This window comes from Pantherophis guttatus, chromosome 1 (genome assembly GCF_059756535.1).
Source record: "Pantherophis guttatus breed Tessera chromosome 1, ASM5975653v1, whole genome shotgun sequence".
In the NCBI taxonomy this organism is placed as follows: Eukaryota; Metazoa; Chordata; class Lepidosauria; order Squamata; family Colubridae; genus Pantherophis; species Pantherophis guttatus.
Genome location: NC_142063.1, coordinates 295,957,205 through 295,982,831, shown reverse-complemented (window position 1 = coordinate 295,982,831; position 25,627 = coordinate 295,957,205). Strand labels below are relative to the sequence as shown.

Below are 25,627 nucleotides of genomic sequence, written 5' to 3'. Positions count from 1 at the left end.
AATTAAAACAATGATTGAAGAAATCACGAAACAAAAACTGGAAATGAGGCCGGAAATCTTTTTATTGGGAATAATCACAGCACAATATACCAAAGAAATAAAATATCTGATCATCCATATCCTCACAGCAGCACGTCTACTCTTTGCCCAACATTGGAAATCTGAACAGTTACCCACAGAAGACAAAATAATAGCCAAAATTACAGAATGTGCAGAATTGGATAAGCTCACAAAAGAAATACAAGAGAAAGACGATACTGATTACTATTTAGTATGGCAAAGATGGTACAGCTGGCTGGAGGCAAAAATAGGAATATAAAGATAATTTTCGACTATTCAATAGAAATGCATAGAAGTAAACAAGGAGTCAATTATATATATACATATATAACCATGTAAACATGTGAATGTAGATATAGATACAAATAGAAATATGAAAATAACCCACCGTTGTACTAACCTCTAAGAGTCAGTCATTGGACTGAATTGATATTTGTCCGTTTTGTATGTTGTTTTAATGTATTTATGTTGGTTTGTTTTTTTTATTATTAATAAAAATATTTTAAAAAAATAAAATAAAATCTTGAAGTTCCAGTAGTAAAAAAGGAAGAAAATGGACTATAAATAGAATTATTGTAAGAAATCCAGTCAACCATTAGAAGCCAATCAAGAGATAGAGAAAACCCTCTGTGCTGTGTCTAGTGGTTATGCTGATTGCGCCACCCAGATCCTGCAGCCCTGGCCAAGAGGCATATAAGGCCTACTTCACAATATATTAAAACATACTTTGCTTAAGCTTGGCTTGTTAAATAGTTTTTTTTTATATCAACGCAACATACTAAGCCATAGACTGAGATTTACAAAGCATAGAAGATAAAAACCAATCGTGTTGCTCTGTTTGTACTCAACAACACACTAAGCCAACACACTGTCTTACTCAAATAACTAAACTTTTTGGATTCATGCAAATCATAAACTTGGGCTGATTTTTTTTTATAATGCACTGTACCTTAATAAGGCCGGCATCTGGTTCAATGTTTCATGTGCTCCTAGCTTGAGTTAGTGCCATGTGTGAATGTAGTTTGTGTGACTCCAGATCTTTGCTCAGTCTAATTTCCCTCATGGGAGATTTTAGCCAGAGAACAGATGATGTATTTTACCTTGATAAGCAAGCAGAATAGAAAAAAAATAAAATACTTTGGGACAATGTCTTGGACATTCAACTTCCTTTCAGCCCATTATAAACCCATGCTAAGTATCAGGCTACACACTGGCTTTTCTCCTGCAGCGTGAGGAAAGATGGCAAGGCCAAGTTAACCACAAGAACTTAACCAAAGACCGACTGGGTAGCTTTCTTGATGTTTCACTGAGGCTTGTGCAATGAAGATGAAAGTGAACAAGGATGATCGCAACCAAGTTTATTCTAGCCACATGGTATAGCATGAGCTGCATACAGCCACTTCAAAGAAGTGTTTTAAAACAGCAGTGAAACTAAACAACAATCAAACCAAAAAAAGAACAGCACGGTCGGTCCTTGATGCAAGAATTCAGCTTAATAACACTGGAAACAGGAAATGGCCCTGGTATTATCAGAACAAAAGTATTTAACATCCTCCAGAGATTTGTGGGATTGAGCTAGATGGACCCATTCCCAGTACATGGAGCTGCACTTCTGGGCCTACTTCTTATAAAGAGCCTTCTGCTGATTTTTGGCACAATTGGTTTCTGGCGACTTGCTAGAGGTTGCTAATCCTGTTCTCAGGATTTGTGCCTGATGAATAAGAGCTCAAAAGATGCTTTCTCTGTTGCTCTTTAATGAATCTTCCTACAAATAAAAATTAGCAACTTGACCCTGAGGTCTTGCTCAAAACTACCCTTGCTGAATAAACTGTCCCTTCCCCATGTGAGTCAATGTTTATGAATGTTAATTGTTCCCTTCTTCAAGAAACTTCAGACCCAAAAATGCAGTGGATTGAATGGCTTTGGTACTGTGACTCCTTAGCAGGCTTGTTATTTAGCATGAGAAAAGATTGGGTGAGTAATTCATACAAACATCCCCAATCTGTTGCTTTCCAATAGGAAAAGACTATATCTCCCATTATGCCCCAAGAGCAGTCTGTGTGAAGTGAAAATAATAGGCAATGTAGCCTACCATACTATATACTCCTAAAGCTTTGCCTTGGACTTATCTTTTTCTCTCTGAACCATCTCCCTCTGCAAGGCAAAGATGTCTAAAAACCATTTCCTCATGAGTGATTTATAACATTTTATACTATCATCTAACCATGTCTGTGCTGATAAAACAGTTAAAGATAGCCTTCATATCACCACACCAACATCTGGGTGATATTGTAAGGCAGCCATGTGGAAATGGTCTAAAGGAAGTGGGCTTCTAAAGCCATTTCCTTGTAAATGATTTAGGACATCATTTTACCATCCATGCTATTTTCCACCACTGAGTTAGAATGCTACCTGCTATTTTGAGTTAGCAGGAAGTTTGATGCTCCCATTGCTCTGTCTCTTCAGAGTAGTGGAAGCCTTACTAGGTTTCATCCTGAGATATCCAAAAGATGGAGAATCTAAAACATGGGGCTGAATTTCCTATGTTCCCAAAAATGAATTAGATTGTGTTAAGCCTCCAATCAAAAGGAGGATTTTACAGTTTAGAGACTGGTAACTTAATTGTATAACATAAATTATATGAGCCATTTTTAATATGTAAGAGATTCAGCTTCTGTCTTGCTTATAAAGACTGAACACTAAAAAACAGGTAAGGAAGATGAAGCTCTGTATGTCTTCCTTAACTACAGTCCAGCTGTTTCTAATAGTTTGGCAAATGTGGAGTAAAGATTTGAGTTCTGGGAATTTTCATAGCTTCCCCACTTCTTGCTATGCTCCCTTGACTGAGAGAAACCCAGTTACACTCAAGACTTTCCCCATTGCTATACTGAATGCTCCCCACATATCTTTAAGTCTGCAGAGAGCAATCACACCATGAGATTCCCTATTGTCACTACTTATCCTACCTCTATACTCCCTGCTAATAATAACTTGACTTCTGGTCAAGACAATGAAAAAAGTACAACATCTGGACTGCAATAATCCAAATGACCATTATACGATAGCAAAGAGCTACAGTACTAACTTGCAGGTACAGAGATCAGTTTTATATCTATTAAATTTATATTCTATTAAAAAGAGAATCCTTTTGGTGGTTAAGCCAATGCCATCAGGCTAGAAATGAGGAGACTGGGCGTTTTAGTCCTGTTTAGGCACAAAGCCAGCTAAGTAACTTTGAGCCAGTCATTGTTTTTCAGCTCAAGGAAGGAGGCAATGACAAACTGCAGGAACTAATCCAAGCAGTCATCAGGAGACAAAAACTGACTCCAAGGCACAATCAATTGATCTATCAATTTATTAAGCGTTTTCCCTATTTCCACCTATTTATGACCCAGGTAAGCTTTCATAATATCCTTTTCAGCCATTCTTATCCTCAGTTTATGAGTAATGGCAGACTTAAATCACTCTTAAAGGTAACTGTGGTAAAGCCATAGTTTTGCCCTTGAGTTTTCCTTGGACAGTGTATATGTCCTCAAATGGAAGTTTTGACAGGCTTGGACTAAGAAAAGTGATAATAAAGAGGTCAGCAATTGAGAAAGCAATTTTCATGCTGGGATAGTTTTGTGTTGATTCTACATGGCTGGAGAGCATCTCTTTTGGAGGGAGAAAAGGGTTTTAAGTTAACACCATCTAACATCACTTGCAAAGTGTAAAACCTATTACACTGCTACCAACTCAGTCTAAGGCAATGGCATCCATAGCAACAATGCCAAAATGGTATATGCAAAGCTATCATCAGATTCTACATCCCAATGTCTGGAAAAAACATTCAAATTGTTGTATTTGTGTGATAATGTGATAACGTATGTGTTTTCATTTGCTTCCTCCAATCCTCCTGCTGATACTAGGTGTCCACAGGTGAAGCAAGCAGAGGGTATCGGTGAGGAAATAAAAACATGTGCATGATAATCATGCTTCATGATTTCAGACTTGTCTCACATGTAAGTTTGCAAATGTCAAGCAGAATTTGCATGATGACAACAGCATGTGCACATCTATTACTGTTTGCTGCACACATGCCTTTTGAACAATTACTGGAGCTGCCATATTTGAGCTGTCAAAATCCAGATGACCACCAAGATGGGAGGAAATAGTATTTGTTCCCAAATGAAAAGATCAATGCAGTGCATGAAGGGTGGGGACTGCAGACTTTGGGTATTATTAGTACTGAAGAATGAACCTCCCCTGAAAACAGTGGAATGATTCACATACACTGTAATTATGTGCAGAATTATTTATTTCTAACCCTATTATGTGCTATTATATTACCTTACGTTTCACTTTACTGCTCAGAGGACGTGCAAGGCAACTCACAGTAAAATCTAAGGATGAAAGAAAGCTAAACTGGTAATTACTTATTATCAAAAGAAACCATCCTTTAAACTCATCCCTGAAGTATTCTGAACCCACAAGAAGGACATAGTAAGAAAGAAAATACAAATGATATTGAAGACAGACGTATGCACTATAGCGCCCAATTAGGAGCCTTTGATGGCTGTCTCTACATTAGTGGGAATTCTGCCTTGGAAGCCAGCTACGTTTGGGAAGCAACCATTTCTGCTCCAAAAGCTGTTGGGAGACATTCGAGCTTTCTTTCTCTCTTCCCGCCATGATCTAACCCGAATGGGAGTAATAATCACCCCGCGATCCTTTTTCCCAGCTGCCCCTTTGCAGGTAGGCTTAAGACTACCGCTTCCATCATCCTCGGCCTCTTTTCCTTGTAGAAAAAAGAATCGGGTGTCTGGCACGGCTTAAAACCGCCTTCCTCTCACTCTTGCACCTTCTTCTTCTCGGTTTCCCGCCTAGCGGCTCCTTCCAAGAAGATCGCGGCTCCTCCGCGTTTTTCTGCGAAGCTCCGGGACCGCCAGATTGCAGAGGGCAACCGGTCCCGGAGGCTCGATTCGCCGCGGCGTCAGTGAATGGGTTCCCTCGCCTTTATTCTCGCAGCGCTAAAACGCTGGTACGGATTTGCGTCACCCTCGCGATTTGCCTTGCGAGATAAAGTTGCACAAATATTGGAAAGGGAAATGCTCCGACTCGTAAAAAAAAAAAAAAAGCCCTCCCTCCCTCTTTCACTCTCCGGAAGAAAGAAGGATTTCTGCTGGTTCTAAATTCCTCAAGCGCTTCTATTTTGGGCGCCCAATGTGGCAGGCGCGCATCCGCTCATTTAAGCCGCCTCGGAGCCGATTGAAAACAGGAGATGACCCGAGGCCCGAGCAAAGCTGGGCCCTTCCTGCCCTGACCTGTTTCTTCGCGTCAGGCGGGGCCGAGGCGATCCTCCTTCGCAGCGCAGCGCAGTTTTCCTAGGCTTGTAGCCGGCGGGGGCTTCGGGGGGCTGGAAGGAGGCAGCGCTTTTTTCTCCCACTCTGGGTGGGGCGGCGGCTTGTGTGCACTCGCCGTTGCGGTCTTTGCAGTCCCTGACGCGGAGGGATCCACCGTCCTGAAATAACGGAGAGCGAAGCCGGCTTTAGCCGTTTTTATTATCAGAATGAAAAATCTTGATCCAAGGGGCCATTTCATAAATTGGATCGTATTTTCAGTGGCGTCTCTCTCTTCCAGCCGCCGTGGCCTTTCGCTCTTTAAAGCAAGCAAATAACATAAACACCTTGTTCTTGGAAGCTGCTGCTTGAGAACAAGGCACGTTTTTTGGAAACTTACCGGCTCCAAAAAGCCCTGACAAATAAACGTCAGAATATAAACTAAACCCCGCGGAAGAAACTATTGGAGTGACTGGGAGCTTCCGTTTATTCAATAACCAATTGGGGTGGTCAAAAAGGTCAAGATGGCGGCCACGAAGCTCTGATCGGAACTCCGCCTGTTTTTGGGTTTTTTTTTTTTCCTATCTGCGTCTTGACTTGTTTAAAAGAGCCCCCTGAAAGTGAAAGCCGAAGGAGTCGCTCCCAAAAGGGACCCACTTTCGAGTTCCAATCTTGGTCCGGTTGAAGTATTTCTATTATTTATGGAAGTTTTCGATGCATTTTTGGATTTTACCCTACTCAGGAGGCTATTAGGAGTAGAGCAGGCTATAAATATTGAGAAGGGAAGGGAAGGAAAATTGGAACCCCGATGGTTAGGCAGTTTTAAATCCCAGGCTATGCCGGGTGCCAGCAGTTCGGCAGTTCCAGTCTCATCGGGTTCAAGGTTCACTCAGCCTTCTGTCTTTCCGAGGTCGGTAAAATGAGGACCCAGATTGTTGGGGGCAATATGCTGACTGTAAACAGCTTAGAGAGGGGTGCAATTGCTGCATAACTCCTTGGCCTAATTGCTTCACATTCATTAGATGACCTAACTTGTTGAAATCTAATCCACTTTCGCATCTGTGAGATGGTATTACAGTAGAACATTTGGTGCTGTTTCAGCCTTGATGGATGACCTGTCTAACCCTGATTTAATCTAGGGAAGATGTTACCTGGACCTCACCTACCAGCTATGATCTCTTCCTCAACATTTCCCCACCCTGAGACATCTCTTAACTCTTTTTGGCTTGGGATAGTGGGACACTAGCCTTCATTTATCAAATTTGTATAGCCAACCATCCCACCAAAGGCTACTTTGGTGCATAAAAATAGATAAAATGGCCAATATAAAAACAAGAGATAAAAATATTTAAAACCACAGTAATATCATAAAAACAAAAATACATACCATTGATGAAGGGAGGATGAAAATCCCCCTCTTCAGCAATGGAGCCTCCTAGACAAGTCTTGGGGTTCCCTGGGAGCCCCAATCCTGGTAACTAGATTTTGAGGGCCTTATCATCATCCTAACATCTTTAGACCTCATAACTTGGTAAGAGCTGTATGAATGTCTCTAAGATTTGATTAAGTAAACACACATGCACATACACCGAAAATAGATGCTTCCCCAGTGTGCGCTTCCAATTAGCTAGGAGAATGTAGAGGAATCTTCGAGATCTGAGCACCAGATGCTGGGAGACTTTGTGGCCTGCTTGTGAACTTCCTAGACATTAATGTGCTGGACTGCTATAAGAAGCAAAACTTCCCAAAGGAAATGGGCCTTCATGCTGATCCAAAAGGGCAATCAATATATATGTATGAGATTTGAGAGGTGGAATTTGATGGAGTGTCTTAAGGTCACCACACATCAGGCAGGTCCACTGCAGTGATGTGACTGAAGGGGAGCAAACTGCAAGGAAGACATTAAATAGTGATGCCTCGTGGTCTTGCTGAAGGGAAATGTAACTCTTGTGCCAAAAAAGCAAACAAGTCAACATCAAAAGCAAATTGTCTCTTCCCTTCTCTGCTAAATGCCAAAATCTGATCAGGCAATTTGCTTCTCCACTACAGTCATTCATGTCATAACAATTACAGTCTTGATTCACAACCACAAAACCACCAATTGCATTTATTTATTACATTTCTACTCCGCCCTTTCCTTCAGTTTACTCAAGCAAAAAGGCATAGTTTCTCCTCTTTTTTAAGTGCTGAGTACCACGCCTAGGAATGGGTTTTAAGTGTGTCCCTAGCAGAAATAGCAGAAAAGTAATTGGGATCTATTTAAATGCTGGGTGCTTGGCAGGAATTTTGGCTTCCATAGGACAACTAAATGGCTTTTGAACAATTCAGATTGCTGAAAGAGAATTCTCAGGAGAAAAGCAGGAGAGGGTTTTTATGTTCACACCAACAATAAATTTCTGTATTCAACATATGCTCAGTGGCACACTATTCCTTAATAGTTAGAATATGTTTTGCCTTAGCTAGAATTTTTGCATCTGGCATCTGTTAGTGCACTTAAAGATGTTTTTTTGAGGAGAGCAATTATATGAGATCCCCAGTTTTGGTGTTGCTATTTCTCATCTAGAGATTTAGAGTTGTTTAATTCCAAGGTGATATATACTGTACTATTTGCTTGGGTAGTGAATGTAATTTGAGCACCACAAAACTTCCCAACAGAGGAAAGGAAATCTCTGTGTCCTTCATATGTTTGTATGTGTTATTTCTAAAAAAAAGTATAAGACCTCCTCAGTCAGATGCAGAGGAGGTCTTACAATTTTAGATATTAAAGAGAAAGCTTTACTAAGTTCAGTGGGACATATTACTAACAAAGATATCAGATGCCTAAAACAAGCACAACTGAACTCAGTGGAATATACTTTCAGAATATAGTTGTCTTAGATTGTCAAACTAATCAAGTTTTTTACTTTTATCAGTGGGCAGTCGAGATTCTTCTAAATGATTCCAACTTGATCTCTGTTGTTTATCTACATCTGAGGACCAGAGAAACACTTGACGCACATGAAAGTTTTATTTAACTGAAGTGACAGCAGAGGGAAAGAACTTTTATAAATTTGCTATCAAAATTAATGAAAAATGAGACATGTATTCTTCTAAAGCTTTTGGTAGTGAATTCCCGAAGTTTAATTATGCACCTCATGAGAAAGGAAAAATATCTCTTGTCATATAAAGCTGGAGAAAAATCTTTCAATTGGGTGTTGCTTTCTTGCTCTACTCTGGAGAAGAGAGGTGAATTGCAGTAATGCAATAATCGTGAGCTGTAAGAGTCCACTGAGATAATTTTTTTAAAAAAACCTTTGCATCTACCGGTACAGATAGTTTCACCTCACAAAGAATTGCCTGAGTAACAATCTCTTGCTGTCCCATAAGGCATGAGGCCCATCCTTAGGTCCAACTCTTTATTGTAACTTATTTGGGAGAGGACTTCCTATGGGTTATTTTTAGATATCCTTAAACATGTAAATGCTGAGCTGATTGAGAGTCTCTCCCCCCCCTTCCTGTATTTCTTTCTTTCTTTCTGATGGTTCCTTATCCAGAAATGCTCAGGCTACCCTTCCCACCCCTCATAATGCAAACTGGGCAGTTGCAAATCACTTTCCCTGACAAAAAAAATGATCTTAGAAACCATTCAAAGGGGAAACCAGTGGCCGAGGAGTGAAGGATCTATTCTGGCTAGTGGGGAGGAGACAAGGGGGTAGTTTTGTCTGGCAAGCTAGAATGTGGAATCTGTTTTGAAAAAAAGGAGAAGCAAAGCTATATTTTCAATCCTACCTTTTCAGAGGGTGTTTAATTTCGCCTGTTTGGGTGGCAGGACTCCTTCCAGACAAAACAATAGTATCAGTCCACACCAAGCAGATTAATTACTGCTTTAAGTAATTAAGCAGCTACCCACTTGACTTTCTATGTGCATCATTTCCCTTGCCATTTGAAACTTGACATCTCAAAATTCACTCTTTGCTTAGACAGATGCCCCTGCTAGCTTTGCTTCTCTGAGAATGATGCTGCCCATTTGGCACCTCTGGGAAAGCCCCTCTTCATTAAAAAAGAGCTGTGAAGGAGGAGCCTGGCAGTGCACAGTTGGACATATAGTACTGGCCTGTTCAGAAAGTTGGTGGGTGCCTGTCACCGAGGCACCTCAAAAAACTGTGTGTTTTTTTTTTTTAAAAAGATAATGGTTATACTTCTGTGTATGTAATTGTAAATAAAATCCATCTGTTGCTTATAGGGTCATAGTCTGCTTTGAAAACATTGTTTTGAAATCATTGCAGAAAAAGCCACATTTTAAAATTTGCCCTTAAAACCGAAGCTTCAGCTGGACATTTTTCTGCCCACCTGGACCAGAAGGAAATATCCCTGGCTTCATGGCCATTTACTTTCATAATAAATAACTTTGCTCATACTTCTTCAAACCTATGCCTTTTTGAAAGTGAGGCTGGTTAATTCAGCAAGGGCTGTCTTTCAGATTCCTAGAAAACCATCATAGTGTACATTGATAAATCATTTTCTTTATTATGTTTATGTCCAAATTTGGGAAGATGGATTTTTGCTTTTTTTTTTTTTCTCCCAGAACAAGTTTTCTTTTTAGCATGTTCCCTCTGCCACTGTCAGTTTAGCTCTTTGGAAAAAAAGCAGAAGTCACAAGGGCAATCTTTTCCTTCTGCCATCAAATGTATTGAACAGAGATGTCCAAAGTCACCAGAAGTTGAGCTAAAGTGGGCTGGAAGATTTTTGATTAGTCAATGGTGGAGATAAATCCCTGTGACTCTTCTTTCCAGAAAAAGTGAATGTATATTATACAATAATTATTCTGGGATCTGAAGTTTCACCCAATATCTGTAGGACGGCATTCAAAGATTTATCCAGTTTATAACATGTGCCAATATGAAAATAAGTTGATTTTTATGGTGTCACAAGGATGGCTGAGGCAGGGTTTTTTTCTAGTGATTGCTGCAAAGTGGAAAATGAAATAAAATTGATGGCTTCCTGCCCATAATTTTGGACAGGACATTAGGCATACTTGTGAAAAGAGTTTAATTGTATGGAAGACTGATCTACATATTTTTCCTCCGAAATGTTCTTCACTGAATTCAATGGGACGTTCCCAGTGAAGATTTGTGCCCCTGCAGTTGCTAGCCTTAACCGACTGTAAGCTTAGGAATTTTATAGCAATCTCACCACTATCAAACTGGGAATGATTTTAAGATTAGGATATTTTTAAAAGTTCTGAACATTCGTTGTAGATTTTTTGAAAGGGTTGGTTTCACTCTGACTTGGGGATCCCCTGAAGGAGCCCACTCCACTAACCAAAGAGTTTTCCTCCCTGCTGTTCAAGTAATTCTCTTTATGTAAAATCCATTAGGATTGGAGGGGCTGATAAAGATTGCAAAACAAAGCACAGTCATTTAACTGCTAATTGTGAAGGGTATTTACATCTCTTTGGTGTTTTTAAAAAAGAGCCTTCGATATAGAGATAGTTCGATATTAGGAACACAGAATGTTTACACTTTAAAAAAATGCCTAATGAGCAGGCAAGGCTTGCTTGCTTTATGCTTGTAATTCTATAGGCTGAATACAAAGTCTTTTATTTGAGTAAATGTCATTTATTTCCACCTGGTCTTTAGGGCATTTATTTAGACAAATCTTGTTGAAATTAACAAGCAGAAGTAGCATGTTCATGTTCAGAAATACGAATTGGATATCTAGTTATGAGGCCACTGTCATACCCCATACATGTTTTATGTATAATTACATGGGCTGTATATATGTTTATTTATGTCATGTTCTCATCATATGCCAAATTAATAATAATAAAATTTAGAAATGATAAATGTGGGAAAGAGCAAAGTTGCAAACATTTCTGTCTCCATCGTCCACACATTCAGTTCTGGACTGTAAGATTTCAACCCGATGTTTAAAATAAACGTATAAGAAAAATGATTCTATGATTAACATAAATTTGGCACTGTTTCCAGTTTAGAGAAGCATCCTGTTTTTCTGATATTTCTATCTCTGTAGCAATCCTGTCTTTGTATGAGGCAATATTCCTGTTTGATGGGAATCAGGACTCGAAATATTTTAAAGAAGGAATAGTAGGTTTTGTGGGGAGAAAAAAAGATTTAAAACTCAAAAGGCAATAATTTAGACTAACTGTACAAAATTGTGCAAAATTTGTGTTGCAGAGAATATAAATGGGGGAGCAGTCTTATATTGCTGGAGCATTGAACTGGCATTAAGAAAGGCATGTTTCCTCTGAAGATCAGCACTGATTACTTTTCTGTTCCAGAGGTTCAAATTGAGGGTGGATAACCATCTAACCTATAACTGTGATATCTCTGTGTTTTAGTATATGATATACTAAAAACTTCTGGACCTCATGGGATTTATTTCTCAGGGAATCTATTTTTTCTTCCTGATTTTTATCACCATTCCCTAGCACTTGTTTCTGTGACTGGATCAGATTCCAAAAATCTCTTTCACTTCTGAAAAAGAAGTCCAGATCCAGGGGGTTTGTTTGTGCTATCTTTGTAGGTTCAGGCCTTGTTGCCATCCATTCACACATATCGAAATAAAACAATCGGGATGTGTTGTTTGCGCCGGCCTAAAAAGGAATTGCCTTTCGAAACAGTCTAGCCACAGATCCAGGGAGCTCACTGCGGTGCACTTTATCGATTGAAATAGCAACTCGATCCTTCATCGACCCACGGAAGTTTCGAGCACTAGTCAGTCCCAGCCTACCTGCTGGGTAGAATGAAAGGAGCTGCGTAAAAGATTCATCCTCCCCACACCCCAGATCCTCCATATTCAGGAATGGAGGGGAATGACACCGCCTCAATTTTTTTTAAACACTCCTACTCCGTTAGAAAGGACTTGGTAATTCATTTGGAAAGGGAATGCCCGCTCTTTGCATCGCCCGCGAAGAATTCTCCGAAGAGAAACCTAAGCTGCCTCTGGCGCTGCCTCTGATTCTGAAGCTCAAATGGGGACGGATCGTGAAGAATAAAGAGAGCTACAATCTCCGAATCGGGCATATCGACACCACCTCCTTGGGCAGAGAGGACCGGCGACACCAATTAGCAAGAACCCTGCAGTTTCGAGGAAGACCCAGTTCAGGGAAACGGAGAGCTCCGAAAAGCCGATTTTCGCTGGGCTGTCACAAACTCGTGGGCACGGCGGAGGCGTGGCTTGCTGCTCCCCCTTCTTCCTTCCTTCCTTTCTTGGCCATCCCTCTGCTGCTCTGATTGGCCGCTTCCCGTCCAATCAAATCCCAGAAGAAACTTTCTCTTTTTCTTTTTTTTTCTCTCCGAGGTAGAAAAAAAAAAGAGAGTGAGTCTGGGAAGCTGATTTTTGCCGAAGGGTCGTGGGCGGGTGGATACTTTTTATTCCCCCCCCCCCTCTTCCTTTTTCCAGAGAGGGGAGTTTCTGGTGTGTGTGTGTGTTTGGATGCGGGTGCGCGCGCGAGATTGTTTTTTTTTTTTTTGTGGGTGGGGGGGTTGTTGTTATTTTGTTTGTCGCGCCTGGCTTTCGCAGCGCGTGGCTGGAGCTCTGCGTGGCCTCGTTTCGCCTCCAGCGATGCGGCCGGGCCAAGAGACATTTCGGCGTTGAACTCTCCGGGCTGACCAGAGGAAAGGAGGCAGTTTACTGCTCGCTGGTTTGCTGGCTGGCGGCGGCTCAGTCGGAGCGCACAGTCGGATCGGCAGGATGTACACTGCCGGACTCGCTCCCTTTTATGCTTCCAACTTCAGTCTGTGGTCAGCGGCATATTGTACCCCGGCCGGCCCCGGCGCTGGCGCCTGTTTCTCCTTGGATCCCTCGGGGCTCAAGAAACCGTCTTTCTGCATCGCGGACATCTTACACGCCGCCGCAGGAGAAGCCTCTGTGGACGGCCTGCCCGGAGGAACCGCGGCTAATCTGGCTTCCCATTTAGGTGGAATCCATGCCCATGCACAGTACCACGGCGCCGCTTCCCCGCTCAGACCAACACCCATGGTGGCTCCGGACACTTCGGTCGCCTTCGCCTCCAGGCTGTCACCTCTCTCGGCTACCTACCACAACTCTCATCCTCAGCACCAGCGCTCTCCCACAGGCGGCTCCGGCGGGGGTGCACGAACCCCGGGCGGAGGGCAAAGCCGCCAGACCCACTCCGGCTCTGCAGCCGCTCCCTCTAGCAAAGACTTGAAATTTGGGATTGATCGCATTTTGTCTGCCGAGTTCGACCCGAAACTGAAGGAGAGCAACACCCTGAGAGGTTAGCTTTTTGCTTTCTTCTCCCTTCTGGAGAACCTAAGTTGTTTTGTTAAATTGTATGTGGAACAGAACGTGTGTGTGTGTGTGTGTGTGTGTGTGTTAAACAGAGAAGCAGCGCCCCTTAGAATTTGAGCATAATAATTTTCTCCGGTTCTTGCAGGTTCCTTTCAACAGTCCTTTAGAATGGTCGGTACTGTCTCTTTATTTGAAGGGAGATTATATGTAATCTTCCCAGTTCAACTGGAAGGTCAACCCTGTGTGGTCCAACTATGAGGTTGCGGACCCTTGCTTACAACCTGCAGGAAGGGTGGGTTGAACTGGGGAAAAGAGTCTATAGAAGGACCCGTTTTGCTAATCTTCCTTCAGTTACTAATGCCCAAACCTTTTAGATTAGCTCGAAAAGATTGAAAAGAACAAATAACAAAAACAAATCTTTGACTATAATCAAGTGTAACTTGTAAAAGTCCAGCCCTTGCTAGAATTGGGGGAAGGAACCCAACACAGCTCTGCTGCAGCTGCAATGTTTCTGTTGTTGCTCAATGGAACAAACAGTTGAGCAATTGGATTGCTTAAAAATTCAGAAATCTTTGGAAGAAATTCAGGCCAGAGTCTCCTTCCAGAATGTATTTACTTGGAAGTAAGTCTCATTGATTTGGATACTGCGGTTCTAAACTAATTGAGTGGCTTTTCTCTAGGATCGCAGGGTATCTGAATTGTCGGTGCATGTAGTCCTTTTTTCTGACTCCCAAAATTGTGAATAAGTCCTCCATGAGGTAAATGGGGTTTATTTCTCAGCAAGCATTTGTAGCTTTGCACTGCCCATCAATGAATGTATTAATCTGGGTGTTGGAGATAAGAGCAACCGACCTGTCTCCATGAGCAAAGTCACCCCATTATTGCTTATGATGGGCATATTTATGACCCAAAGGAAAATGATCTCTGATTGCACTTAATGTTAAATATCCTTGTGGATTATGAGAAATGCAAACAGCCCAAGAAAGCTTTATTTTCCAGGAGATAGATAGACAGACAGACAGACAGATAGGATAGTTGTGATTTAATTGTAAAATCACATTAAAGCTGCAAAAAACCTGAGTTTGAATTTTTGGGTTGTATGGCTTAAGCTCCCACATGGTGAAAGCTGGTTTCTTGGATTGAAGCCCAACCCATTGCTGAGCATCCTTGGGCCTGGAGGTTGTTTTTACCTATCAGGTAAATCAATCTGCTGGTCCCTTTGCAAGCAAATTTAGAGAGGTTCAATTGAAGAATGTGCTGAATCAAGGAAGGGAGAATGGTCTAGAGGCCTGTCACAAACATGAATTGCCCTTTTACTTTCAGTGTGGCTACTTCACATTTGTAAAAAAAAATTAAGAAAAGCAGTTTGGGCTCTTCATAGAAATATCTTTCTTTGGCTGCCCTCCCTGAAATAATGCAGGATTTGAGCCCTTCAGTCTTCCTTTGTTTTTCCACTTCCCTCCACCTATCCTTGGAGTGGGAAGAATTACCCCAAACAGATTATCAGCACTGCAGTACAAATGGCTACATTAACTGGGAAATGTAACTAGGGAGAAAATCTCTTATGGCCACCCTCATCTGTCTGATATGTGGCATCAAAGGCCAAAAGAGGCACCCGAGAGTTTGCTGGAGAAGTTCTTCCCTGGTTTGGGCCTACCCAGTCACCAGAGGAGTGATTTCAGCCTGTCTTGAATGGAATTGGAATTGGTTTTACAGTTTAGTTTTGGTCTTGGATGAGGAGCACATACTGTGAGCCTCACAGTGGCATTTGTACACAGAAGAGTTTGTCAGTTTCAGGTCTGTTGAGGGCCTCCAAACCTTTGAAGGTGGCCTTGGAGTCCCCCCACTTCCCTACAGGCCACCAGGGCTTGCCACCAATGGGCTTATGGCGGAGGTATGTAGAGAGGGGTTGGGACCTGCACCATTCTGCTAGTCTTGTAACAGAGCTCTCCTTGTTCCTGTGCCCACAGATCTGACCTCTTTATTAACCGCCAGCCGCCCAAGCGGGATTCATGTCCCCACATTACAGCCTCCGTCCGGCCAGTTCTTCACGTCTCTAGAACCCATTAACGAGACTTCTGGGGTCCTGGGACCCTTAAACACAACCCCAAGGAATTCCGTTCAGCACCAGTTTCAAGACACTTTTCCAGGTATAAAAACTCATCCTGAGCACGGATCAATCCCTCTCTGCCACTCTCAAAGTGAGAGTGAACCTGGTTGCCTTCCGATTTTCCCATCATCCCTAGACAATGTGGCACTTTTCCTGGCTAAAATTTACTCCCTTTGGAAGGCACCCAATTGAGGAAAGTAGATTAATTTTTTTTCAAGGGTTTTTTTCCTTACTCACTTTTACTCTTGAAATAAGGATCAGCGAAGCAAGCCTATGGAAGGCTCAGCGCTTGCAATTAGGATTCATCAGCACCGGATCCTAAGCTCGTTATTTGTTTCAGCAGAGTTTATTTCCACGCAAATGGATCCTGGTTATGGATGGCCCCTTTGACAAGCAAAAAGATCCGCAACCTTAATCTTAGGTGTGAAAAAGGAGCTAATGAAAGACTGTTTCTTTGCTCCTGACTTAACTGACATCCTCTTGGGGCTATAACTTTGGAAGGCTGGGATTGTTAACGTGGCCAAGAAATTTAGCAACATCTGGAAGATCGAGGGTAAAGGCCCTGACTTTCAAGGAGAATCAGAGCCCGGGAATCCTTAGAGGGGAGTTAAATAGACTAGCGATCCAGCTGCATAAGACGATCCAAAGAAAGAAGGAACTGTAGGGGCGGGCTGCGTTATTTCAGGCGCAGTAGCGGCAGCACAGGGTTCTTTTGCAACCACTGAAAAACTAGTACTTTACTTTACTTTACTTTATTTACTACAAGACTAGTAATCCTTGACTACTGGAACGGAGCTATTCTTAGCAGCCGGCTTCTACTGGAGACTTTTTGGGAAAGTTAGCCCCCTTGGACGTGCTTTCCCTGCAAGCGGGGGCGACGGGGATTCGACTTTTATCCACTCATGATCAGCCCCTTAAATGCCTGTCTCTCTTTTTTTTGTTCAACCTTCCAGGTCCGTATGCGGTGCTTACGAAAGACACGCTGCCTCAGACCTACAAACGGAAACGCTCGTGGTCCCGGGCGGTTTTTTCTAATCTCCAAAGAAAAGGATTGGAGAAACGCTTTGAAATCCAGAAATATGTCACCAAACCGGACAGAAAACAATTGGCCGCCATGTTAGGGCTCACAGATGCTCAAGTAAGGATTTTTTTCCCCCTACTAAAAAACTCCTTTTGACTAATTTATCTGTAGCCCCAAACCCGATTGAGCATTTAGCTGTGTTTCTACTTGGATGTCTATTATAAATCCCATCCTTCCACAGACTGTTATTTGTTAAAGTTTAAATGCTAATTATTTAAAGCAAAGGAAATCTGTCACCTTAGCAAAGAAATAAAACCCACATGCCCCTATATTTAATATGTAGCAAATAGACTTGCCCACTTCACCTTTCATACGTAACACCCACACCATAAGTGCCTTGTGGTATCCCTATTTCTTACCCACTGGACAAACCAATGTTTCCAGAGGAGGAACTTATCCCATATAGTGGTTCTACAGTAATATCTTATTGAAGCTGTTTTCATTATTCCTTGGCTTATTCCAAAATAATTTCTACTAGTGGGATATGCACAACAGCCTCACTACCACAGCATTATTTCAGTTAGGTTGACAGAACACATGGAGCTGGGCAGCTAAATCATTAGGCCACATTTCCACAGCACAGCAAGTCATAAACAAAAATAATAAATTTAATCAAGTGTAGTGGGTTAATGGTGTTATGCAACTGCAGCCCTTAAGATTTTGCCTGATTTGGTTAAGATTCATTACTGAAGTCAGTCACCAATGCTTGAATTCAGGAAACTGGATATAAAATGGAGTTCTTATATGCCTGTTAACGTCCTCCTTCATATTTGTCCATATTCAGAGAAGCTGAAACGCTGCCTCCCAAGTTTGTCATCTAACCCATCTGCAAGCTCTTACTGAACAGAGTGTATGTTTGCGCAACAGCCTTAACCACATCAGTTACAAATCAAGCAACTATTAGCCAACATGTTAAACCTAATTTTAACCTTGATTAGATGTTGTGGGTCTGAAAGGGTGTACATGATGGAATGTTGCAAAACCTAACTACTTTATGGTTCAGTGTATTGGGGAACCAAAAATAAAGATCAATTAAATAAGCTGTTAAACTGGGTAGATCTTGTTTGTAGAAGGTGGTTGAAGTGGACAGTGTTTTATGTGCGGGAGAGGCGCCTGCAGGGCAGAAAAGAACAACTTAACCACCCCTCCCCCACCAACCTCTGGGTGCAACATAAGCAATTTGTTTCTACATGGCTTCATCCTGAGTAAGACAAGGCAGTAAATAACACGTCTAGCAGGACCATAAATTAGGTCCGAGATTGATCTGTCATTACAGCCAAAGTGTTTATTTTGGCTGCTAGCGAGAAATGCCTGCAAGAAAGAAGGGACAACTGGCTGAGAAGAAACCAAAAATATGGACAATTGCCATTGACTCCAGCCTAATCCTGTGGAACTGAGTCCACAGTTCAATTCTGAGCTTCAGATTTTTTTTTCTTCTATTGATGTAGCGGGAGAAATTGGACAAATGCACACGTTTTCTTCCTCCCTCTCCAGTGTTTTCCATCACAGTGGGTGAAAAGGGATCCTTGTTTTTCCTCCATTCATTCACAAATGCCCTTTCTGGGTGAGTGGGGGCTAAATTTTATAAGCCAGGAAAGTCTGTCTTTTGAGGAAGGAAAATTTCCGAGCACTTTCTCTAACTAATGTGTAAACTGTAGGAAAATGCCAATACTATCCTCCTAGCAGCCCTGTGGATTAAAAAGACATCCCTTGTTCAGCGAAAAGGTGATTCTTACTATACAAACCTTGATTTATCATCCAGATTCTATCGTATCACAGATATGGGAAACCTGTGAATGTGTGAACTATATTTCCCAGTAATTCCAGCCAGGCTAATCAATGGTGATAGATATTGGAAGTTCCTATAGAAAGTGGGGTGGGGGTAGACAGTAGAATAATATTTAATGAAATAACATATAAACACAGAACATATTCTATAGTTTTTAATTATTTTAGTATCTTTTCTTTGGACAGACACACAAACATATTGTACCCTATTTGTAAAGTAAATATGTCTGGGAAAGCAGGCACACTCTTAATTTTCCTGAACTCACTTGAATTGTTTAATTGTGCTATGCTACAAATGGCTTCTGAGAAGTAATTTCCAGAGTTCACTGGATTTTTTCCATGGTAAATAGATATTGCCTTAACCTCTTTCTTTGAAAACCAAGTTGACAACTGTAACCTGATCTCTCAATTTGTTTTAGAATAAATGTTAAAATTAGTTACCAAGCTACATATGCACTTATACCATCAAGAGGCCTCTCTTGTAATCATTATCAATGACAACTTTTTTATATGAACAAAATAAAAAAAAATGTAGTGATAGAAGTGATAGGATGATTATAAAGGCAGATTCATAACTTGAATCTGATAACAATATCAATGTTATTTTGTTTTTAAAATGTTTAAATATTTTTAAAAATGTAGGTATAAATGGGATAAACTGTTATCGGCATCATATATCCCCACCCCTTGTTTACATATACTTGGTCCTCCTGTTGGAAGGAGAAAGGAACTCCAGCCGCTGGAGTAAATTCAGGCTGAGGCACATTCCCTGCTACTTTCCAGAACTAAAAAGCCTGGGCTGTTTGATTAACATTCCAGCCTCAATCACCTGTAGACCACCCAGATTTTAACAAGAAAAAATGGAATGAAGGGAGAACTAAGAAATAAAATGAGACTTTGTAATTTTAATGTGTAAAATGCAGAGGGACAAATTAAATGCAGAGTTGTACAAATTAAAGAATTTATATAATTTTGTTGTAGCCGGAGAGCAGAGGAAGACCTGGATTTGTCTGTTTGTCTGCCTGTCTGTTTCTCTCTGTCTGTCTCTGTCTGTCTCTGTTTCTCAACTCAGTTTTGTTAGGAAGTGAAAATCTAAACCAGTGACTTTGCCTGCAAATATTTCTGCAGGAAAATGCTGGGCTCACTCTTAGAAACAGCAGGATTAAGAATTTGTGAAGTACTTATGATGGGAAGGGAAAACTTGGGAATTCAGCAATTTCATTCCCCCATTGATACATGATTTTTTAAAAAAAGTCTAAGGTATTTTCCTTTTCCTCTCTTCTGCCTTTTTTTTTGTCCACTAATGTCACCATCCTTGATAATGCCAGTGCAAGGAAAGCCAAAATAATGAATTAGCGCTTCAGATTCAGCTTTACCCTATTTCCTTTATTATCTTGCATGAAAAAAAAGGGGGGGCACCTTTAAATCCTGAATTAAACTTTGGAACCCACCTCCTTTGTAAGGTCTGAACAATTATGTGGCTAATGTTTTAGGAGGACCCAGCAAAATGAGCCCAACTTCCAGATTTTGTCAGGAAGGAAAGGGGCAGAAAGGAATGGATGACATTCTGCTCAGGTAGCATAAACAGAGTCAATGTTGTGCTTTCAGCTACTCTTGACTTCTGGCAGCTACTTGGACACATCCCTGCAGGGTTTTTTGGCAAGGTTGTGGGAAGTGACTCTTTCCTAGACTGAGAGAGAGGGACTAGATGAAGGTCACTCAGCTCTCCATGTTCTAGCCTGCTGCCTTAACCACTCGTCAAACTTACTGAACTCTAGGGTTAGACTCCCCAAATGCCCAGACAATTGTGAAGGGCTTGTCCCCCTACCAAAAGCATCAACACCTCCTCCTCCTCTTCCCACTCCCAAGCAGCACCCTCCATCCTTGAGGTGATATAAAGCCTGCGCTCAAAAAAGTGACATCGGCCCAGCAATGGTTGGATGACTCATGAGAAAATGGCCCTAAATTTTTCATTTTAAAAATGAGAATTAATCTCAAAGACATGATCCTTCCGAATTACTGCATTGTCCACTTATTTCTTTATTCACCAGAACTAGAATATTTCACTCTACTTTTTTAAAAAATATCCCAGACCAGGGAGGGGAACTATTACAAAATGGAGCAAATGCCGGTCTAGCCCGAGTTAATTTTGAGCCCCTCCTCTCTTCTGAAGTTGTCTCTCCCCCCCCCCCCCCAACCCTTTGCTTTGTGCTCTCCACCCATCCATCTTTTTGTTATCATATTGATGTATTTGTTCTTGTTGTGTTCCTTTGTCATAGTTTACTTTAGTGTTAGGGCTTTATTTGTTTTAGTTGTGTTCCGTTTGCACGCCTTGCGTTTTTCTTCCTTTTCATTATTCTAAGCCGCCTAGGCAGCGGATAAATTTAACAAATAATAAATGCATAAATAAATTTGCCCGCAGGTGAAAGTCTGGTTCCAGAACCGGCGCATGAAATGGCGACATTCCAAAGAGGCGCAGGCGCAGAAGGACAAAGAGAAAGAACCGGCCGAGAAAGTGGCTGCAGCCGGAGCGGCTCTGGGGCCTGGGCCAGCAGGCGAAGCTGAGCTCGAGCGCAGCCCGAGCCGTTCGGAAGGCGAAAGCGACAGCAGCGAGGCCGAATCCCTGGATCTGGAGTTCGGAAGCGACGCGGAACGGACTGAGCCGGGAGCTACCCCTGATCAGGCCCTGCAGCGGCACATCTCGGAGCTTCACCCACCTGCCGGTTTGGAGACCGCAGCTCACCCCGAGCCGCCTCCTCCTCTCCCAGGCCTGGAGCAAAGCCGGGAGCCTCTGCGGTGCCCCGAGTCTTCGTTTTGCCTGCGGGACTCTCCGTGATGGCCTCCCTTCAGCCAAGCTGGGAACCTGCCAAGAGCCCCAGCTCCAAGGGCTCAGCCGGACAGAGGCCTCTTGGATGCCGGATACTAACTCCTAGTGTGGGCGTAGCGCTCCAGAATGGGTTCCGGGGGAATTGACTTTGAACGGCGGGTAGAGCTGGGCTACCTTCGGAATCGGGGCCCTGTCCCTATATGGAGTGTGCGGGGCGGGGGGCCTCTCCAAAAGACATGGGGCGGCCCAGAGGTGATCCTGCAGGCCTCCAGACGGCGCGCCCTGAACGGGTCCACTCAGGTAGGCAGGGAGGGAAGTTGGGCGCCTTCATGGCAAAGAGTCCCCCGGCCACGAAGGCTTCTGGTTAGAGGAGCTTAGCAAAGGCCAAGGGGTAGAAAAAAATCGGCTTTTGCAGCCTTGGATCCTCCTCGGGTTCCCTCGCCCCCCCCCCCCCCCGTGGCAAACGGTTGCTTGAAAAACGAAGCTGGGAGAGCCAACAGACTTGGAGGAAGATGGAGAAAAGTGGATTGTAAATAAAAGAGTTTCTTAACATTTTAACGGGTATTTTTGTTCATGACAAAAGTAGGCTAGTTGCCTTAGTGGTCTGACAGCTGAGTTGCTGATTCTTACCTGCTGCACCTGAGCATTGATTATCTTCTCCCAAAATCTCCAAGTTCTGTGTGCCCCCCCCCCACCAAGGATGGTATGTAATAAGTACTTTGAAGAAAGGGTAGGCAAAGTTTGTTCCAAACTTTTTCTGAACTAAGAAGTCCAAAGTTGTAGTATAGGAAAGCAATCCTTTTAGGGATTTTAAATTTCCTTATTTATTAAAAAGCAAGGGATTTCATACAGGGCTCTGCATTTAATTTCTTTAGTTACAATGAATGGCTTGGTGATAAGCAAATGGCACTTAAAAATAATCCACTAAATAAAATTTGAAGGTGAATCCTCCAATCTGCCCTAAAGGTAGAATACCAATACAGAGGAAAATGCAGATTAATTTAATGGAGGTATGGAGCTATGGTTTCCAAGCAACTTAATAGCTGTGTCCCTTTGCATGTTCATTTTAACAGCCTGCTTTTGGGAGGAACAGTCTGGTATCCGATGTATCTCCATGAAATTTATTTCTAAATGCATAGGGTTGTGTTCCACCTACTTGGGTATACTTTGGAAAGAACATCTACATAATTACATTATTTGGTTAAAGATTCAGGCACGCTCATGTTTATTACTTAAAATTGCTTTGAATAGAGGAAAAGTTACTTTCAAAATAGTCATAGCAAAAAAAAGGCAGTTCCCCTCCACAAGTAATTCATGCTCTCCATTGTTGGCTTCTTCAGGAAAGTCATTCTGAAACTGGAAATTAAGATAAAATGCAATTCCAATCCCAATTATTTGAAACTTAGTTGGTAATAAAGCACATAGCATAAAGTTCCTTCCTCTCCAAGCATTTTGCTCCTCCTGCACATTTATCTGAAAAGGAAAGAAACAGCATTACAAACGATGAAATTGTGTATTTAGGAAGAAATTGGGTCTGGGGAGTAAGAGAATTATAGGACAAAACTGATTTACCTTTTAATTCATCCTCCACTATTTCACTAACAGCATCCAACTGAATGAGGCAATTGAATTTGAGAAGAATGTTAAGAGTTTTGTTACACCTTAAAAATGAATAGATTTATTACAGATTGAGCTCTCATCTAACTATTAAAAAAAACTAATGCTGGGACAACAGTAACAGTAAACATTAGGGTAAAGAGAAATAAAAAGTGCCAGAATATAAAGATGGTTTTAATTCTTTCATTGGCAGTAGTAGTTGCTAGATGGTTATACAGACTTTTTTTTTGCACTATCAAGATAATATTTAGTTGTGTTCAAGCCTCAGGAAACAGAGTTAATCTTTTATGGGACACAGCTCAGCCTTTCATGTTAAAATGGGAAATAAAATGAAGGGATAGATATAGGTACAATATAAAGGATATTTTTACAATAAGAAAAGGGAAGGTACACACTGATATTGCTATCTATGATATATTCACAATCTGTATATAAACTGCTATGTTGATTTTATTTCCACTTTTGCCAATACTTCTAGCAGATGTAGAAGCCAGACTGAATATTATGAAAGATTTATGAATGACTTTTTCAAATCACTAGAAATAAGATGATCTCTCCATTGGAAATTTTTCCACAGACCCCAAAATTTCTGCATGTGCACACACACACAAACAAATTGTAGCCTCTGGGAAGTATGCAGGGGCCACTAAAAGCGTTGGCAAGCAGTTCCTGATCCAGAGGTTTTGCATCCATGCTATAGAGCAAAAACTGAAATTGGGGATCCCAGGAATCCTGGGATCTATAAACTAGCAAAGTTTAAGGGAGTTAATCTGGAATTCAAACCTTTGATTTTTCTTTTAAACCAAAACCCTTTTCCTGTCATTCTTGTAAGAATTATATTGCACCACTGTAATTTATCTAAATTTGTCTTGGATCATAATGTTCTTTTGAAATCTCAGCTATGCTACTTAGGCAGCCCAAATGACTCATACTATTTATACAACCAAATCACAGAATTGTTTTATTAAGCAGTTTAGGTCAACCTCTGCTTTATCATTTCACATGTACAGTATATGATGTACAAATTAAGTTTTGTTGCAGCCACATGTCACATGTTTTGTTGCTACTATATTGCTGTTGAGGTAGAACATAGTTATTTTTGAGAATTGCAAAACATGAAGGATTTAGGAACATTTTCTCAAAAAAAAGGCAAAATGTAATTTCTACTTAGGGTGCAAAGTTTAATAATCCATCTCCAACTTCAGAGTGAGATGAAACTAGCCATTCTTTGATTTATCCCCTCAGTATCAAAAGGTATGTTGCCATTCAACTATTCTAAAATTGACAATTAAAAGAACCAATGTGATGAATGACAAATTGACAATTTCCTCTCATTGAATTATCTGTTATTGATCACAACTCAATTTATTTTCCTTGAATTTGTTTAATCTACGGAGGGGATTATCTGTCCTCCACCAGCATAATAAGGATGGTAATGGAAAAATATACAGAAGGCCACATGTTCCTGCTCCTTTAATCCAGTCCAAAGGAAACAGTTTGCTTTCTTGCTAGATATAGTCTTGATTGCCCACTTGTCATCTTGCCTCAAACCAGGTACAGAATGGATAGAAATTCTACTCTAATCAGTTGGAGCTCATCAGTAGGTGCTCAGGATCAGGTTGCAAGCCCTCTGAGTATGAGCATCATAAAATAAGTTGAAGGGTTGCTATGAATCGGGCAACAGTTTCCCATCTAATTCGTTGTACTTTGAACAGAAGTGGATGCGTATAATAATGCACAAAAGAAGTATAATAATAGAAAGTAGAATTCTTATTCCTACTACTTATTCCTACTACTACTCTTGACCTTCTTCCATACAAGCCATACTGGTGGGAAAGAGCAACAAGTATAGAAATAGGATGGGAAGGGGAAAAAAACCCTGTAAAACTTTAGCAGAAAGTGGAGTTCTTGATACAAATGTAAAGAAAAGAAATAATATCTGAAGCAATCAATCATTTTCAGTCTGCATAGTTGCTGAAACATGGAATCATTTCCCATATTAGATGTAATTTCAGTGTCATTAAGACAAATCCTGGCACCTCTCTTACTAGTTGGGATTGATGGCAACAGAAGGCACACAAAGCTTGCGGTCTTATACCATGTTCTATCACATTTGCTTCTGCATAAGTATGCTGATAGGTTTCTGTGATTGGATTTCAATCCTATACCCTTATTTGCTCAGAGTAAAACCCCTTAAATGGGATTTACTTCTGCCTTTTTTTGTGATTTATGATTTAATTTCTACACAAAGTTTAACCCTGATCCCAAAGCAACGAAACACAATTACTATACCAGGTGATCATCTTGCCAACAGAAGCCATATTGTGATTTAATATGATTCACAGCAAGCTTAACAATATTCTAAAACTATTCACATCTGTTTAGTCCAATGTCTTTTGTTGGGGGAATCGGCCAAAGTGGGATATGTAAGCAAAAGTACTAATTTTCAAGAGTTATTATATGCAAGTAAGTCTTATGGAAAAAATATATATTTTTCTTTTTGTTTCTGAATGGTGACATTTCAGTCTGTGAGGATATCCCAGTGGCAGTCATCAAGATGATGGAATCAT

At 41.3% G+C, this 25,627-nt stretch overlaps 1 protein-coding gene across 2 annotated transcripts; it reads left to right on the top strand.

The window, feature by feature from the left end:
• The first annotated feature begins 11,850 nt into the window (after nt 1-11,850).
• On the top strand, nt 11,851-24,374 carry HLX (H2.0 like homeobox). 2 transcript variants are annotated; one of them, XM_060692161.2, is made up of 4 exons: nt 12,684-13,620; nt 15,605-15,784; nt 16,698-16,882; nt 21,036-24,374. In XM_060692161.2, the coding sequence occupies exons 1-4, from the start codon at nt 13,074-13,076 to the stop codon at nt 21,447-21,449; spliced, it is 1,326 nt and encodes a 441-aa protein (XP_060548144.2). In that variant the 5' UTR covers nt 12,684-13,073; the 3' UTR covers nt 21,450-24,374. The 2 variants fall into 2 exon arrangements, with proteins under 2 accessions (XP_060548145.2, XP_060548144.2); XM_060692162.2 differs by lacking the exon at nt 15,605-15,784 and having other exon boundaries at nt 11,851-13,620.
• Nucleotides 24,375-25,627: the final 1,253 nt, after the last annotated feature.